This window comes from Esox lucius, chromosome 16, assembly GCF_011004845.1.
Source record: "Esox lucius isolate fEsoLuc1 chromosome 16, fEsoLuc1.pri, whole genome shotgun sequence".
NCBI lineage: Eukaryota > Metazoa > Chordata > Actinopteri > Esociformes > Esocidae > Esox > Esox lucius.
In genome coordinates, this window is record NC_047584.1 from 2,698,960 (window position 1) to 2,716,003 (window position 17,044).

Genomic DNA, 17,044 nt, shown 5'->3' on the forward strand with positions numbered 1-17,044 from the left:
ATCTGCATTATAGTGAGCCTGAAATAAAACAGTTTATGGTTATATTGCGACGGTTTCTGGTGGATTTTCGAAGTACGCATCCATGCATGCGTTTTGGGTCAGGATAGACAAAAACATTTGATGCCTCAACTTATAGTAGTTACATTATAGTTAGCCTTAACTGAAACTGTATAAGATTATATTGCGACTATTTCTGGCATGGAAAAGTTCATCTTCAGTCATGCTAGCAATTGCTCAATTCTTATGATTATTCTGAGGAAGTTAGTAGATACCAGTAAAGCATATTACTGGCTAAAACACTGTTAAAACGGCCAGTGGAAAATGCCATACATAGACGCTTTTTATGGTGGAAATAAACTTTGTAAGAAACATTAGTCAGTTTAACTGTTTAACGAATGGCCAATTAACTGTTAAAACGGCCAGTAGCAAAAGAGGATTTGTTCAGGATAGACACAAGATGCTATACTGACACCTAGCAAATGTACAGCTCAGAGACAGAATCTAAAACAAAAATCCAGAAAACCACTGTATGATTTTCTTTAATAATTAATTTGCATTTTATTGCATGAGGTAAGTATTTGATCACCTACCAACCAATAAGAATTCCGTCTCTCACAGATATGTTTGTTTTTCTTTAAGAAGCCCTCCTGTTTTCCACTCATGACCTGTATTAACTGCACCTGTTTGAACTCGTTACCTGTATAAAAGACACCTGTCCACACACTCAATCAAACAGAAGGTCTGGGGCTCCATGCAAGATCTCACCTCGTGGGGCATCAATGATCATGAGGAAGATGAGGCATCAGCCCAGAACTACACGGCAGGACCTGGTCAATGACCTGAAGAGAGCTGGGACCAAAGTCTCAAAGAAAACCATTAGTAACACACTATGCCGTCATGGATTAAAATCTGGCAGCGCACGCAAGGTCCCCCTGCTCAAGCCAGCGCATGTCCAGGCCCATCTAAAGTTTGCCAATGACCATCTGGATGATCCAGAGGAGGAATGGGAGAAGGTCATGTGGTCTGATGAGACAAATATAGAGCTTTTTGGTCTAAACTCCACTTGCCGTGTTTGGAGGAAGAAGAAGAATGAGTACAACCCCAAGAACACCATCCCAACCGTGATGGAGGTGGAAACATCATTCTTTGGGGATGCTTTTCTGCAAAGGGGAAAGGGCGACTGCACCAGATTGAGGGGAGGATGGATGAGGCCATGTATCGCAAGATCTTGGCCAACAACCTCCTCCCTCGGGAAGAGCATTGAAGATGGGTCGTGGCAGGGTCTTCCAGCATGGCAACGACCATAAACACACAGCCAGGGCAACTAAGGAGTGGCTCCGTAAGAAGCATCTCAAGGTCCTGGAGTGGCCTAGCCAGTCTCCAGACCTGAACCCAATAGAAAATCTTTCGACTCGGATGTGTTGTTATGATAATTTTCAGCAGAGTGACGGTCTCAGCAAAAGCCTCCTCTAGGTGGTTCTCATGGATGGATCTTAACAGAGACAGGGCCGTCTTACCAGTGTGAAGCTCAGTGTGGCAGTACAGAGTGGTCAGCTCAGACTTCAATTTTCCTAGTTTCCTAGAGGCCATATTTTCACCGCACAGTCAAGCTCAGATGTAGGGAATGACAGGAACAATTCTGGGAAGAGCGATCTGTCAACCAGCTTGTCAGCGATCAGGTGGTCACTTTGTGAAAACCTCTGCTCCACCTGGGAGATGACTGTGTCGCATGCCTCCATCACCGGCGCTGTGTTGGTTAGTTGTCAGCCTGGCTCGTCTGTTCCATCGTGAACGATGGCAGCCCATTCATCAGTTTGCTTCCGTATATTCTGGACATTCTCCTTGAAACGGGTGAGCTTATCCCAGATGCATTGATGCTCCGTTTTTGCAGTGTTGTGTAAAACATCAACTTCTGGCATAAGGAAGAAAAAAATTCCAGCTGCTGCAGAAAGGCTTGGTCCCAGAGTTTTTTTTTGACAGGCCATATGCCTCACTTATGGTGGCCTCATCCCATCCTGGTTGTGTGCGTATGTCCTCCATACACAGGGGCAGCGCAGCACGGTTTTCCCAAACTGCATTGACAGTTCTACTTTTAAAGATTCCATCGAACAGCGGGTGGCCTTGGAATGCGTCTCTGTGTTGCCTCAGCAAGTGCCGCAACACGTTTTGGAGCGCCAGAGAAAAAGGTGGCAAAAGAAGTTAAGTCTGCAAAAAACACCTTCAGGATGCTCATCGTTGCTGAACAAAGTTGCAGCAAGGTCAGGTTCAGCTGGTGAGCATAGCAGTGAACAAACTGGACATGTGGAGATGTCTCTTTCATTAGCGTCTGTACCCCTCGGACGTTTCTACTCATTACAGCCACACCATCATAAGTCTGAGTGATCAGCTTTTCTCCCAGGTTCAGTGGTTCCAGCACACCCTTGATGCTATTAGAGAGGCCGAGTCCAGTTTTATCTTTGACTTCCACAAACTCTCTGTCACTGCAACATGTATCGCAACACAACCACCATTTGTGATTTACAGGAGACATCAGTTGTCTCATCTGCCTGTGTCGCAACAAATGATGTCTCGTCCACTTGCTTGGCTATCTCCCTTTCAAGATGGGCTGAGAGTCATAGTGCCTCTGAAGTCTCGAATCGCCCTCACATGTCTCGAAAATGCATCTGAATATTCCAGGATTCAGGGAGTCCACCAATTCGTCTTGCTCCTGCAGTGCGGTTTCACATTGTCCACACAGTTTAATACGTTATGATCCGACTGAGAACGTACCCGTTTCCTCCACCTGTTTGTTATGCTGCTCAATGGAGCGCCTGTATGCACTGTCAACTTGGGCTGCGACATTTACCCTTCCAAGTAAGCCCAATTTCACAGCATTGTCCAGATAACTCCCACTGCTCTCATGTTTTACAATCCTCTCAGAAAGATGTTTCAAATCTTTGTAACCTGTCCTCGACCAAGTACCATCTCCACCAAATAGCAGACATGGAAAACAGAAGAGTGCCTTCTTTTGTATGCTTACCGTTAGCCACTTTTTCTTCAAAAACCACTCCACATTAAACCCACAGTTACTTTAACCAGCAGTTTGAGTGATGAAAATCAGCCAATCAGGTCTGAAATACGAAGACGCTGTAGTGTGGCAACCGTCTGTCAGCCCCCCTAGGCATCAAATTTGTGTGATCTACATTGATCACACTAACATTCTGAGCATGCATATTAATATTTTCACACGTACAATGTACATTGCATTGTGAAAGACCGGCTAGCCCCACAGTCACGCTTAGCCTATGGCCTACTACTGCAAACTCATATCGGCCAAACGCAGTCTGAAGCAGCTAGGCTGGGACCAATGAACATGAAATAAAATCCTAACACAATTGATATGCAATTTTGGAAGATGCTATATTCATAGATAATAAATTATAGGAAGCAATCTTTGAGAAATAAAAATAAAAATGTTGTTGCAGTTCTTTCTGTTGACAACAAGTGGGGCTGTGCCCCTGCCCCAATGACCAGTCGCCCCTGAATATGTCATGAAGAATGGGCCAAAATCACTCCAACAGTGTGTACAAGGCTTGTAAATATTTGCTTATTGTTACAGTGAAAGGGGGGTGTTGAATACTTATTCAAGCAACATATTTACATTTTTAAATTTTTGTAAAACTATTTGCCAGTATAAGGCCAATAATACCTTTTAATAACTGATTTTGAGTTTCAGTGTTTTAAAATAAAATATCAAACTGTATTAAATGTCAATGTACCATTTGCGTTTCACCCTGAGTATTGGTCGTGAGTCTAAGTACCTTTGCAAAGCGCTGTAGCTAGCAAGCAAGTTTATTTCTATAGCACAATTCATATATCGAAGCAATTCAATGTGTTTTACAAAGAAATATAGATGAAAGTACAATAACATAAAAACAAATACTCAACTGAAAACATCAAAACAAATGAACACCATAATTTAAAATACAATAAGAAAACATATAAAGATCAAAAATGGGATAAAAACATAGGAAGCTATAAGGCTAAACAGTGTGGTTAAGTTGAAGTGCTCAGTCATAGGCACGTGAAAAGAGAAGTGTTTTTAACCTGGATTTAAAAATGGATATGTTTGGGGCACTTCTAAGATCTTCTGGTAGTTTATTCCAGTTGTGTACAGCATAAATGCTAAACACAGCTTCTCCATGTTTAGTTTCTCCATGTTTAGTTTACGACCTGTTTTCATGGATCTAATTGACTTGTGCCAGAGCAAGTTAAAGTATTTAACCCTTCCTCCCTTCTGAATTGAACTAACTGAGACTGTAAAAAGACCCTGACCTACTCCTTAGAGAGCTAACATGTCTAACTTCAGGTTTATGTGATTGGATGTATTTTGAGCCGCTATCCATCCATGCTGTGTAACGTATGTGTAAGGTATAGACACCTCTCTGTAGGACGCTGTGTGGGTGTGGTGTGTTAAAGAGAATGCCCTCTCGTCTCGAAGGGTTAGGTGTTCTACACTTGAAAAGCTTCTTCATGTGTATATGTGCAGTTCTGTGTGTGTGTGTGTGTCAGCTACTAATGATGAGGATGATGGAGAGAATCAAAGGAGCAGTGAGAGCCGAGGTTTCGGGGCGAGCGCGCTGTGGGAGGCTAGGTGATCGGGGAGGGGGCTTTGAAGCAACTTGTTGGACGGCCGTCCATTAATGTAAAAGATCTCCCGTTTTCAAAGTGCTTTATTCAAGCTCCGAGTGCCGGCGCTCACAGGAGACGCTGTGTCCGCGGGAATGTTCTTGTCAATTTGAGAGAAAGCAGCAAAATGCGAATGAAGGAGGTGAGTGAGTGAGTGAGTGAGTGAGTGAGTGAGTGTGTGTGTGTGTGCGTGTGTGTGCGTGCATGTGTGCACGTGCGTGCGCATGTTTTCATGGGTGCGCACTGAGCTCTATCTCTATTTGCCTGCCAGCGAAGTACCTTTGTTTCAGAAGTAAAACACTGTCTCAGTGCCACAAACGTGCAGGAAACAAAGACTGTCATTGTCTACGTATCTGGTTGCATGAAAGCAGTTTTATCCACACAGCATGGCAGTATTTCAGCCTTGAACTCGGCAATTGGAGACTTTCACCCATCTAGTGTTAGCTGATTTTAATTGTGGAATTCTATAAACTATATGTTTTTTTTATGATTATGTGAATTACCGACAGCTATTCATTTTGTTTTGTCAGGAGTTACTGTCACTCTAGGCAGCGCAAGGAGAACAGGATGACACGGCATTTCATGTGTCTCCATTTCTCTGTAGTCGGTATGTTAGTGTGTAGCCGTGACTTAAGACGGACGTGTATGTGAGTGTGTGTATGTCTGCATGTGAGAGAGGAAGGGGACCTGTGTGTTCATGTGACTGGCAACTCCAGACAGATAAAGTGGAAATAAAGAATAAGAATGTTATCTAACATCTAGCAGCTTTACGAATTGTGAGTCATGGCTCGATATTTGGATAAATTGCTCCAAACATTTTAAGTTACAGAAATACAGTTGTGGGTCTATCAAGTTTTTAGATGTGTGTCACTCAAGAGGTAATACTGTATGAACAAAGAGTTACTCCCAGACTAAGACTTGAAGAGATCACACTGCCCTCCTTCTCAACTCGTGAAATAAAACATTATCTCTGCCCAGACAGTAGAAAACCCATTTTAGTAAAATTCTATTAACGATTTAGAACCTGCTTCATCGGCACAACAACCATTGTAATTAGTTGATGTCGAGATGTTTTCTCCAAAGCACAACCAATGCAGTTCTGGTTTTTATCACGCTCACTCAACGAGGCAATCTAGACTGGAATCCCTACACACACTCCGGACTACATAGTGTTCATAATGTTCACAGGTGCCCCAGCCACCTCAAGGTGTTGCTAGAGTGCGACAAAGCATGGCAACCCAATTAGATTACTAACACCCAGTTGCACCTCTCTCATTGGTACCCCTGGGCTAATCCGAGAGACGGATTTGAACTCTAATTTCTCAACAATGCAGATAAATGACGACTAGCTATACAGTAATAGGGACTGTAATTTGATACGCCTTTTCAGTGACTTTAAGCCTTTGATTTACACTGTTCACGCATGACTGCGTGGCCACACACAGCTCCAACATCATCCTCAAATTAGTGGACGACAATACCATCCTGAGTCTCATCTCCCATACGATGAGACCGATTACAGAGAGGAGGTAAGGAACCTGACTACATGGTGCCAGGACAACAACCTCTCTCTCAACTTCGTTTAGACTAAAGAGATGATCGTGGACTTCAGGAAGCGGCGGGGGGGTGGTCATGCCCTCATACACATCAATGGAGCTGAAGTGAAGAGAGTCTCCGAATTCAAGTTTCTCTGTGTGTTCATCAAGAATGACCTCACCTGGTCCAGACAAGCACACTCAGCAGTGAAAACTGCACAAAAGACGACTATAAATCTTGAGGAGAAATTTGCCATGTCTGCAAGGCATCTACCATACATTGTGCCTGAGGAAATCACGGAACATCATCAAAGATCACAGCCACCCAGCTTATGGTCTGTTGACACTACTGCCGTCTGGTAGGCGCTACTGGAGCATCGGAGCACGCACCTCCAGACTCAATCAGTATCACTGATCCATGATCATAATAATCGCACATAAACATTCCAGATACTCTGATACTTTAATGGACATTAGAATATTTAAAATGTATGCTATTTTACATTTTCTTTTGCCATTTCTACAATAATGTTTACATACTTGCCATTTCTACAATATTCAATACTACTACCAATATTGCTGCTAATTTTCTGTAATCTTTTTAAACTGCTGCTATGTACAGGGTTATGTATATGATTGCATTATCCTCTTGATATATTTAAAGCTGTGTGTACATTTTCTTCTTCTTAATTCTCACTATGTAGTTGTAGTGTGCTATGCCACCATTCATAAGCTTATTGCACTCATAAGAATCTAATATTTCAATAACTATCAATTGCTGTTAGGTCACACTGCCATACTTGCCATATCAAAATGTTCAATAATACTACTCAGATTACTTATCTATTAAAATACTACCCAGATTGCTGCTAGTTTACAGTACTCTTTTTTTAAATTGCTGCTATTGGACAGTGTTATGTATATTGTTGTTTTATTTATTATTATTCTGTCTAGCTATATTTTTGCTTATATACTCTTCTTCTTAGCTCTAACTACGTAGTTTGTCAGGTGCCGTGTCATAACAATTTCATTATACCGGATGACGCTGTTTTGTTTAGTCCATTTGACAAAACTTGAAACTTGAAACAAACAAATAGTCCCAGATGCAGAAAGTAAACAGCATGGTGGGTCAATTTCCCCCAAAACGACGAGGATTGAACCAGGGTGCACAACCAATTTTAATCCTGTGGCTACCTCTCTGAAACAACATGAAGCCCACCATGCACACAAGCAGTTGTTTGTGTGACTGTATGAGAGCGAAGTCATGCATCTCAATTATCTCAATATCAGCAGTGCTTATTGTTGTGACTTTGATTCACTGAGTCTAAATTCAGGGGTTAACATTGAAATGGGGCAATACCGAATACCGTGTGTTCACATTGCCAGTTGCTTCAGAGAAATGGCTCTTCTGAGTGAACATTTCATAGCTCAGTAGTAGTAGTTCAGCACTGGTAAGGGTCACGCACTTCTCAGTCTTACACTTTAATGCAAATCACTTTAATGCAGAGCGCTACACTTTTCTGCAGAGCATAAGAAAAAAGCTGATTTTTGGGACGATTTATTGAAAATTTAAAACCTAAACATCTCATGTACATAAGTATTAAGACCCTTTTCCATGACACAACAGTTTTAGCTCGGATGCATCCTGTGTCTTTTGAACTTGATTGGAGTCCACCTGTGGCAAATTCAGTTTATTGTACAGTTGTGAAAGGCAATCAACTGTCTATATGAGGTGGCACACTTCAGAGTGCTTGTCAGAGCAATAAAACAGACCATGAAGACCATACATATGTAATTATTTTGGAAAACACAATTAAGTTCAGTATGAACATATCAGCAGTGCTATTATTATCAATATCAATATATCCCAGTGCCAATTGTCCTTAATGCCTCGTGTTTACATTCAGTGTTGACATATGAGAAGTGCTTTTTACTCTCAGAACTTCTCCAGTCTGACAGAGTTTAATAGGAACTGTAAGGAGGAATGTGAGAAACTGCCTAAATCCAGGTGTGCAAATCTGGTAGGAGAATGCCCAAGAATACTTATTATGTGATTGCTGCCAAAATGCACTTGTACAAAGTATTGAATAAAGGGTCTGATACTTACGTACTTGTGAAATTTCAATTTTATATTTTTCAATGAATTGGTACCAATTTTTAAACAAGAAAAGTAACCAGGCAAGCCTAGTTTGGCCAGCCCGCGATTAGAAGCAATTAATGTTGTTGCCCTCACTGAATTCGAAAGGTCTCCTATGTGACAGGCTGTGTCTTTAACCACTACACCACTAAGCTATACATGTGCAGAGTGTTCTGCATAGTTAAACCAATTAGTCGAAACTCCACGGTTCTCGGAGCTAGTTCCCTATATTAGCTAACATCCAAACTAACAACAGGTATAACAGGGTTGATACACTACATGCAACACATTAAATTAGAAAGAGATTACTGTAGGGACCGATTGGGACATAGTACCTCATCATAAAATTGTGTCTCAACATTAGATCATTTTGTCACGCATTAACATCATGCCACGTTTGAATATTTAGCTAGACACTGTTAGAAATCAAACGTTTTGTATAGTGATGAAATAATGATTGCGTACCCGGTGGTCAAGGGAGAGAGTAATTCAGTTATTTATTGCAGCATTTGATAGTCTATCGTGATGTTACTGGCTCGATACTCGATCTTACAAACTCGATCTCATCTCCCTCAGTCTCAAAGAAATGTCCAGTTATCTTCACCTTTATAGACATCCCAAACAGAATACACATTAGCCCATTAACTATTTTCTGTTGCACTTTAAATGAACGTGACTTCCTTTGTACGGATAAAAAGATGGTCTTTTGTTATCTTAACATAAACAAGCATACATTCCAACAATCCTGCATATCAAACATTTAAAGAAAAACATTACATGTTTGATAAAACATTACAAGTACAATTCAATTCCTAATGAAAAGAAAAGGCCCATACACTTATGTTACAAATGACTAAGATGAAACAACAAAAGGAGTATCTGACCAATCAGGTCTTATTGTTCCTCAAATGAAAATGAATGTAAACAAGACAATTGACACACCACACTCCAACACATAACTCAATGTATGACAGTCATCAATCCCGTCCCCACCTCAGATCATAAAGGTTAAGAAACATTGACATCAACAGGGTATTATCAGTGTTAACGGTGTTCAGCAGAAAATCTGATGAAGACATGACATTATGATTAAACATTCCCCCAAAGTCCATTGAACAATCAAATCCCCCTTGTCTGTATCATGATCCATGTGACAATATCATACAAAAGACTTGTGCATATCCTGTTGTACCTGTGCAAAATGTTTCCCCTTAAAATAGGGAAAACGTCTACCTTTGATAGGGACCAATTCACTAACCAAACATACAAAGCTAGCCGTCATAATGTAGATAATCTTCAGTTTTTTTTGTCTTGTATCAGTGACAGTGACGTTTTTATATGTAAAGAATTGGTGGGGCACAAACCATTTCAAAATATAGGATGCATACTAGTAAAGCATAGATGGTCTTTTGTTATCTAAACATAAACAAGCATACATTCCGACAACACCATTAAGCATTGTGTTAAACTGACAGAAGTTTCTCATTAAGTTTACTTCCATAACAAATACTTCCACCGTTTTAACAGCTTATTAGCCAGTCATATGTTTATTTCTGAAAGTATGTCTACTTACTACTTGGAATAGCCATAAGAATTAAGCAATTGCTAGCGCGACTGAAGATGAACTTTACACTGCCAAAGCTATTTCATTTCATGGCACAACAACATTAATTTCTATTTCATTCGTGAATGACATTGATACAATAACTATTGTGATAATAAATGACATTTTCATCAAGTGAAAAGATGAGAAAATCGTGGAAACCCCTACTCTTTTACAACGCAAGGGGTTGTGATCTGTATCACTTCAAAAAGCATGCATGTATGCGTGCTTTGAAAACCCACCAGAAAAATAACTGTAAACGTTTTTATTTTAGCCTTACTATACAACGTGGCTACTGAAGCTTGTAGCCCGCGAGGTTTTGTCTATTCTGAGGTGAGGATCGAACACCAGTCACCCACATGGCATTCTGTGTCTGACAACTATGCTATTTAACAATGGATAGTCAGTCAGTCGATCAGTGTGGCACTCAGTAAGTGCTTTTCTTGGCTCCGCGTACGCGGTCAGAACATTTTGATTTTTCTGTGTAGATTGATGGCAAAAGTGTTTTAAATGTTTTAAATAGACAGCACAATCTTTTTTTTTATTATTTGAATGCTTATTTGAGAGAAATGTATTACAAGAAAAGACAAGAAACAGTATTTCAAATATTTCCAAAATATTTCCTGGTTTGACTATTTGAGTCCACGGCAGAATTACTAGTTGTTCTACGTAAATCAATGCATTTTTCAGTGACTCTAAAGGGGCAAACACCCGATAACTGTTTTCGTAATCTGCTGAGGGGAAGGGAGGCTGGTGATTTATAGCCACTCTAATGTTAATATACCGAGCTGTGGATGCGAATACAGTAAAGGGACAAAGAGAGGAAGCCAATTTAGACTATTGAGATGCACCCCAGGTATACCTAACCAGTGATTAAATCAGGAAGTGTGTCAACCACACAGCAAGCTGTCACAGCTAGCTACATAATTCCATGCATCAGAGGACTGACTAAACACTTCACCATTTGCGCTACCACGTACAATGGAAAGCTTGTTCATTTGTTTATTTGAGTCCCCATCAGCTCCTGCCAAAGCAGCAGCTACTCTTCCTGGGGTCCACAGGATTTTTTTATTTATTTTAAGAAGCAGTTGACTGACTGACTGTGAGCAGGAGCACTACCAAATTGCCTTAATTTGTCTTGATATATACTGGCATGATGCAGTCATTACGTTTTCCCTTACTATAGATAACACTGATCTTTTTGCACAACACAGGATGTCCCATAGAGTGAACACATCACCAGCAATGAAATGTCGAATGGTCACACCCTTTGATTTCTTAGAACAGCCAAGCCATTGAAATGTTTTTGCTGTTATTGTAAATGCTTGCTAAAACCTTTCAAATGCTCCTCTTACGTAAGCTTTTTAATATTAATTTTGATGTATCTTGAAACATGATTGAGATATTCTAAATAGTATTTCAAGCGTGTCAAGCTTGCATGTGTGCATGCTCGGGTATGTGGGTGTGTATTTGCGCACCTCTGTGTGTCATTTAGTGTGTGTTTGCATGTCAGCGTTAATATGCAGTATCTGACACCAGGTTGACCCAGCCTACGGTGCTTGTGCCAGTGCCTATCTCTTTTCCCCTCATCAGTTCATTTACTCTTCATCTCTGTCTCTTAAACAGGGTGGTCACTGCATCCAACAGGCATGGGAGGATTGCTAATGACCCCCCCCCCCCCACACACTTTGTAACACACACACTCACACACCATACACACTCAGCCTCTGATCTGATCTGACAAGTCCTAAGCTAGCATTTCAGAATGCTGCTAAACTCAACAACACATTAACCCCCCTTTCCCCTTCCCCCATCTGGTTTGAATCTGCAGTCTTGTGCTACCATGTCGCCGATAGGTGTACGCACTTGTGATTTATCTTAGATTTCTCTTCTCCTTCCTCTCTTCCTGTTCCTCCCTCACAATGGCTCTGCTTATTTGGGGACTATGGTGACTAAAGAGACTGTCATGTTTGAAAAGAGAGGCACTCTTTTATTTTTTATTATTCTGTCTGTTTACAAATCCTGTTTGGTCCTTTAACAGAAACTTGGTAGAATGTCAGTCTCACAGAATGTCCCGTATTTATAAAAAACAAAAAAAGGAATATAAATACATTTCATATTGAGTCTTCAGGTCGAATTTTATATAAAGAACCTTTTTTGCTTTGTTTTACGTTTTGGTTATTTAGCAGATACTCTTATACAAAGCAAATTTCAGTTGCGAGTGCATACATTTCGAGTCTTTTATGTACTCGCCAGCTAAGCCATGGCCCACTTCTTGTGTTGTGTTTATATTTTGTACTTAAACAAGTGGTATAGCCCTGAGCTGGTCTACGCTAACCTTCTTGGCATGGTGTGTTTGTCTGCTAAATCCTGTCCACATGAACACATTTCTCAGTCTTTCTCAATTTGAGCATTTTGACAGAAGTTGTTTTCAGTGCCATTACATTTTGTGATAATAGAATCTTTGTGGCTACAAATTCTAGTTGAAACTGGACCATACTATGTATCATGTTCAGGTCAATTTTGATATTGCCTGATTGCCAGCATACCTAGTTAGACTACTAGCTACTTGCTGTCTGATATCATTGTTTTTTAGCAACTTGAGTGAGCCACCACCATGGTTCCCAATAACTATAGGCCTTGTTGATTCTTCTCCAAATATTGCCCTTATGGTTGTGACCATGAAACTCGATTTTTTTTATTTTTAATTCAACATAATATTGTAAATAAGAAAACAAATGAAAATGGCATGGAGAAAAATGATGGGACCGCTAACCCAGTATTCCGTTGCACAACCCTTAGAGGCAATCACCCTTAGAGGCAACCCTTAGGTCATTATCCTGTTGGAGGACCCATGACCTGCGACTCAGGCCGAGCTTTCTGACACTGGGCAGTACGTTTCGCTCCAGAATTCCTTGATAGTCTTGATTTCATTGTGCCCTGCACAGATTCAAGGCACACTGTGCCAGGCACAGCAAAGCAGCCCCAAATCATAACCGAGCCTCCTCGGACTCCTCCAAAAGTGGAGTCCTCCTGGGTCTTCTTCCATGGAGCCCACTTTCACTCAAAAAGCGACGGATGGTGCAATCAGAAACTGACGTACCTTCACCTTGGAGTTCAGCTTGCATCTCTTTGGCAGTTATCCTTGCTACCATTCGCACTATCCTTCTGTTCAATCTGGGGTTGATTTTCCTCTTGCAGCCGGGCCCAGGGAGGTTGGCTACAGTTCCATGGACCTTAAACTTCTTAATAATATTTGCAACTGTTGTCACAGGGACATCAAGCTGCTTGGAGATGGTCTTGTAGCCTTTACCTTTACCATGCTTGTCTATTATTTTTCTTTCTGATATCCTCAGACAACTCTCTCCTCTTCTCTCTCTGGTCCATGTTCAGTGAGGTGCACACAATGATACCAAACAGCACAGTGACTACTTTTCTCCATTTAAATAGACTGAATGACTGATTACAAGATTGGAGATGTGTGATACTAATTAAAGAAACTAATTAGTTTGAAATATCACTATGATCCAGTTATTTATTGTCTTTTCTAAGGGGTACCAACAAATGTGTCCAGGCCATTTTAGAATATCATGGTAGAATGAGCAATAATTCTTCTCTTTTCACAGCTTCTTTGCTTTATTCTATGACATAGAATGACATAAGGCATGCAAGTATACATGATAAAATAGCTTTCAATTTCATCACTTTTCAGGAGGAATGAAGCATTATTTCAATGAGCTTTAGGGGTACCAACATATTTGAGAATGTCTGTAAAGGCTTTCTGGCAACTTGACTATGCAGTTCATTTTTGTTCAAGTATCGCCGTATTGTGCTCCTTGAAACAACCCCACCGTGTTTTTCCAGAGCAGCCTGTATTTCTCCTGAGGTTACCTGTGGGTCTTTCTTTGTATCCCAAACAATTCTTCTGACCTTCCCCGAATTTTCCACTTCTTAAAAAGTTATTGAACAGTACTGAGTGGCATTTGCAAGGCTTTAGATATCTTTTTATATCCTTTTCCATCTTTATAAAGTTCCATTACCTTGTTACACAGGTATTTTGACAGTTCTTTACTCCCCCCATGGCTCAGTATCTAGCCTGCTCAGTGCATCCACTTGAGAGCTAACAAACTCATTTGACTATTTATACACAGACACTGATTGCAATTTAAAAATCCACAGGTGTGGGAAATTCACCTTTAATTGCCATTTTCACCTGTGTGTGACACCTTGTGTCTGTAACAAGGCCAAACAATCAAGGGTATGTAAACTTTTGATCAGGGAGATTTTGGTGATTTCTGTTATTATTATGATTTTAAAAGGAGCCAAACTACTATCTGATAATAAATGGCTTCATATGGTCATTATCCTTAAAAAAGAAATGTTCAGCATGGATGCAACCTGACGCTCACTGTATCCCTCTGCCAGTAAAGCTCGAATTTAGCAGACACTGGAATGGAATGGCTGCCATACATGTAGAGATGCTGATTTAAGAAAAATTAGGAGTGGTCTCTTATTTTTTTTCCAGAGCTGTATATATACGTATAATATTATTTTTAATAAGTTTATCAAACATTGTGATCGTACTTTGGCAATATGTACATGTGTGTCATGCCAATAAATTGCATTGAATTGAATTGAAAGTTCCAAAGGCCAGAAGCAGTTGTTTTAGTATGTTTTAGTTGAACAGGTTTATGAACTCAGCTCCAGAAGCAGTTGGATAAAAGGACTCATGTTTTTGCTCAACTCTTAGTATCACTGGGCTTAATAATGATTTGACCAGGGATAATTCTATTTTACATACGTCCAAAATATAATTGCTCTTTTTCTGTGTTTAGTTTTTTGTGGAAATTAACATAATTCCCCTTAGCATTCAGTGCATCTTCCAGTAATCTGCATTCAAGGTTTCAGTGGGATGCTTGTCCCATTGAATGAAATCTTGTTTTACAAGTGGACCTCCTCGCTGCCATATAGGGCAATTGGTTCAATGACACATTAAATTAATGAATTAATTCTCTGTCCTTCATTCTTTCTCCTCCTCCTATGTCCTTCTACTTACTAATGAATTATGCTTTTCTTATTGTCTTTTCCAGACAGAGGCCAGGGAGATCATCTCCAGAGTGCTGTCAGAACTGGATCTGGGCAGGACAGAGAAATGTGTGAGGGTCAACTCAGTGTCCAGTGGCCTTGCCGATGTTGACCTAGAGGTCATCCTGCAGGCCAGTGTTCTGCCTCCTGCCCTGATGCTGCCCAAGTTGGAGTACACAGGAGAGGTGCAGTGGGTACGTGTCTGTCTTCTGTTTTTCTACCCAGTTCAACCCCTTTTTTGCCATTAATTGCTTGGCATCCTATTTGCTGCCTTGTCTTGTGGAGCTGTGATCTGGAGAGTTGAAGATAGGGATACATGTCCTTCGAGGTGAATTTCACATTCTGCTTTTTATCCCACTGCTTGCTGATGAATGAACTAGGCCAGAACCTGCCCACTTAGAAGAGAATGCTGAGCCATCCGTAGCCTCTTGAAAGTTTTGTTTTCTTTAAGCTGAGGTGAAAAGTAAAAGTGCAATTCTACCTGTTTTGCCACAGAGCATTGAGAAATGTAACAGTTTTAAGACCCAGGGCAATGGAACTTGTGACTTAGACTTTGAATGTACAGTGGGGAGAACATGTACTTGATACACTGCCGATTTTGCAGGTTTTCCTATTTACAAAGCCTGTAAATGTCTGTAATTTTTATCAGAGGTACATTTCAACGGTGAGAGACGGAATCTAAAACAAAAATCCAGAAAATCACAGTGTATGCTTTTTATATAATTAATTAGCATTTTATTACATGACACAAGTATTTGATCACCTACCAACCAGTAAGAATTCCAGTTCTCACAGACCTGTTAGTTTTTCTTAAAGAAGCCCTCCTGTTCTCCACTCATTACCTGAATTAACGGCACCTGTTTGAACTCGTTACCTGTATAAAAGACACCTGTCCACACACTCAATCAAATAGATTCCAACCTCTCCACAATGGCCAAGACCAGAGAGCTGTTGGCCAACAACTGTTGGCGCAATTATTAGAAAATGGAAGAAGTTCAAGATGACGGTCAATCTCCCTCGGTCTGGGGCTCCATACAAGATCTCACCTCGTGGGGCATCAATGATCATGAGGAAGGTGAGAGATCAGCCCAGAACTACACGGCAGGACCTGGTCAATGACCTGAAGAGAGCTGGGACCACAGTCTCAAAGAAAACCATTAGTAACACTCATGCCGTCATGGATTAAAATCCTGCAGCACACGCAAGGTCCCCCTGCTCAAGCCAGCGCATGTCCAGGCCCGTCTGAAGTTTGCCAATGACCATCTGGATATTCCAGTGGAGGAATGGGAGAAGGTCATGTGGTCTGCTGAGACTAAAATAGAGCATTTTGGTCTAAACTCCACTCGCCGTGTTTGGAGGAAGAAGAAGGATGAGTACAACCCCAAGAACGCCATCCCAACCGTGAAGCATGGAGGTCTTCCAGCATGACAACGACCCAGCATGACAACGACCCGAAACACACAGCCAGGGCAACTAAGGAGTGGCTCCGTAAGAAGCATCTCAAGGTCCTGGAGTGGCCTAGCCAGTCTCCAGACCTGAAGCCAATAGAAAATCTTTGGAGGGAGTTGAAAGTCTGTATTGCCCAGCGACAGCCCCAAAAGTTCTGCTTTTCTGATGTATCAAATACTTGTCATGCAATAAAATGCTAATTAATTACTTTAAAATCATACAATGTGATTTTCTGGAATTTTGTTTTAGATTCCATCACTCACAGTTGAAGAGTACCTATGATAGAAATTACAGACTTCTAAATGCTTTGTATGTGGGAAAACCTGAAAAATCGGCAGTGTATCAAATACCTGTTCTCCCCACTGTATATGTATGTGCATGAATATGTGTAATCATATTTCCACAGACCAAAGAAAAAAGTGCACTATTTTATATATATTTTTTAATTTTGCTCATTTAAATACGATTGACCATTGACTAATCTCTAAGGCTTTGGCTCATTGAGATAATAATCATGCCATGGGAATACAACAGTTTGTGTCAATATGGACTTGTATACACATTTAG

At 40.7% G+C, this 17,044-nt stretch overlaps 1 protein-coding gene across 6 annotated transcripts in view; it reads left to right on the plus strand.

Moving 5' to 3' along the window:
• The window catches only part of clybl (citrate lyase beta like), a 130,354-nt gene that overhangs the window by 78,280 nt on the left and 35,030 nt on the right, over window positions 1-17,044 (plus strand). For all 6 annotated transcript variants that reach the window (XM_013137678.4, XM_034286721.1, XM_034286723.1 and 3 more), the window contains one exon: window positions 15,034-15,222. In XM_013137678.4, the coding sequence (XP_012993132.2) occupies window positions 15,034-15,222 (189 nt within the window). The remainder of the gene's footprint in view (window positions 1-15,033; window positions 15,223-17,044) is intronic.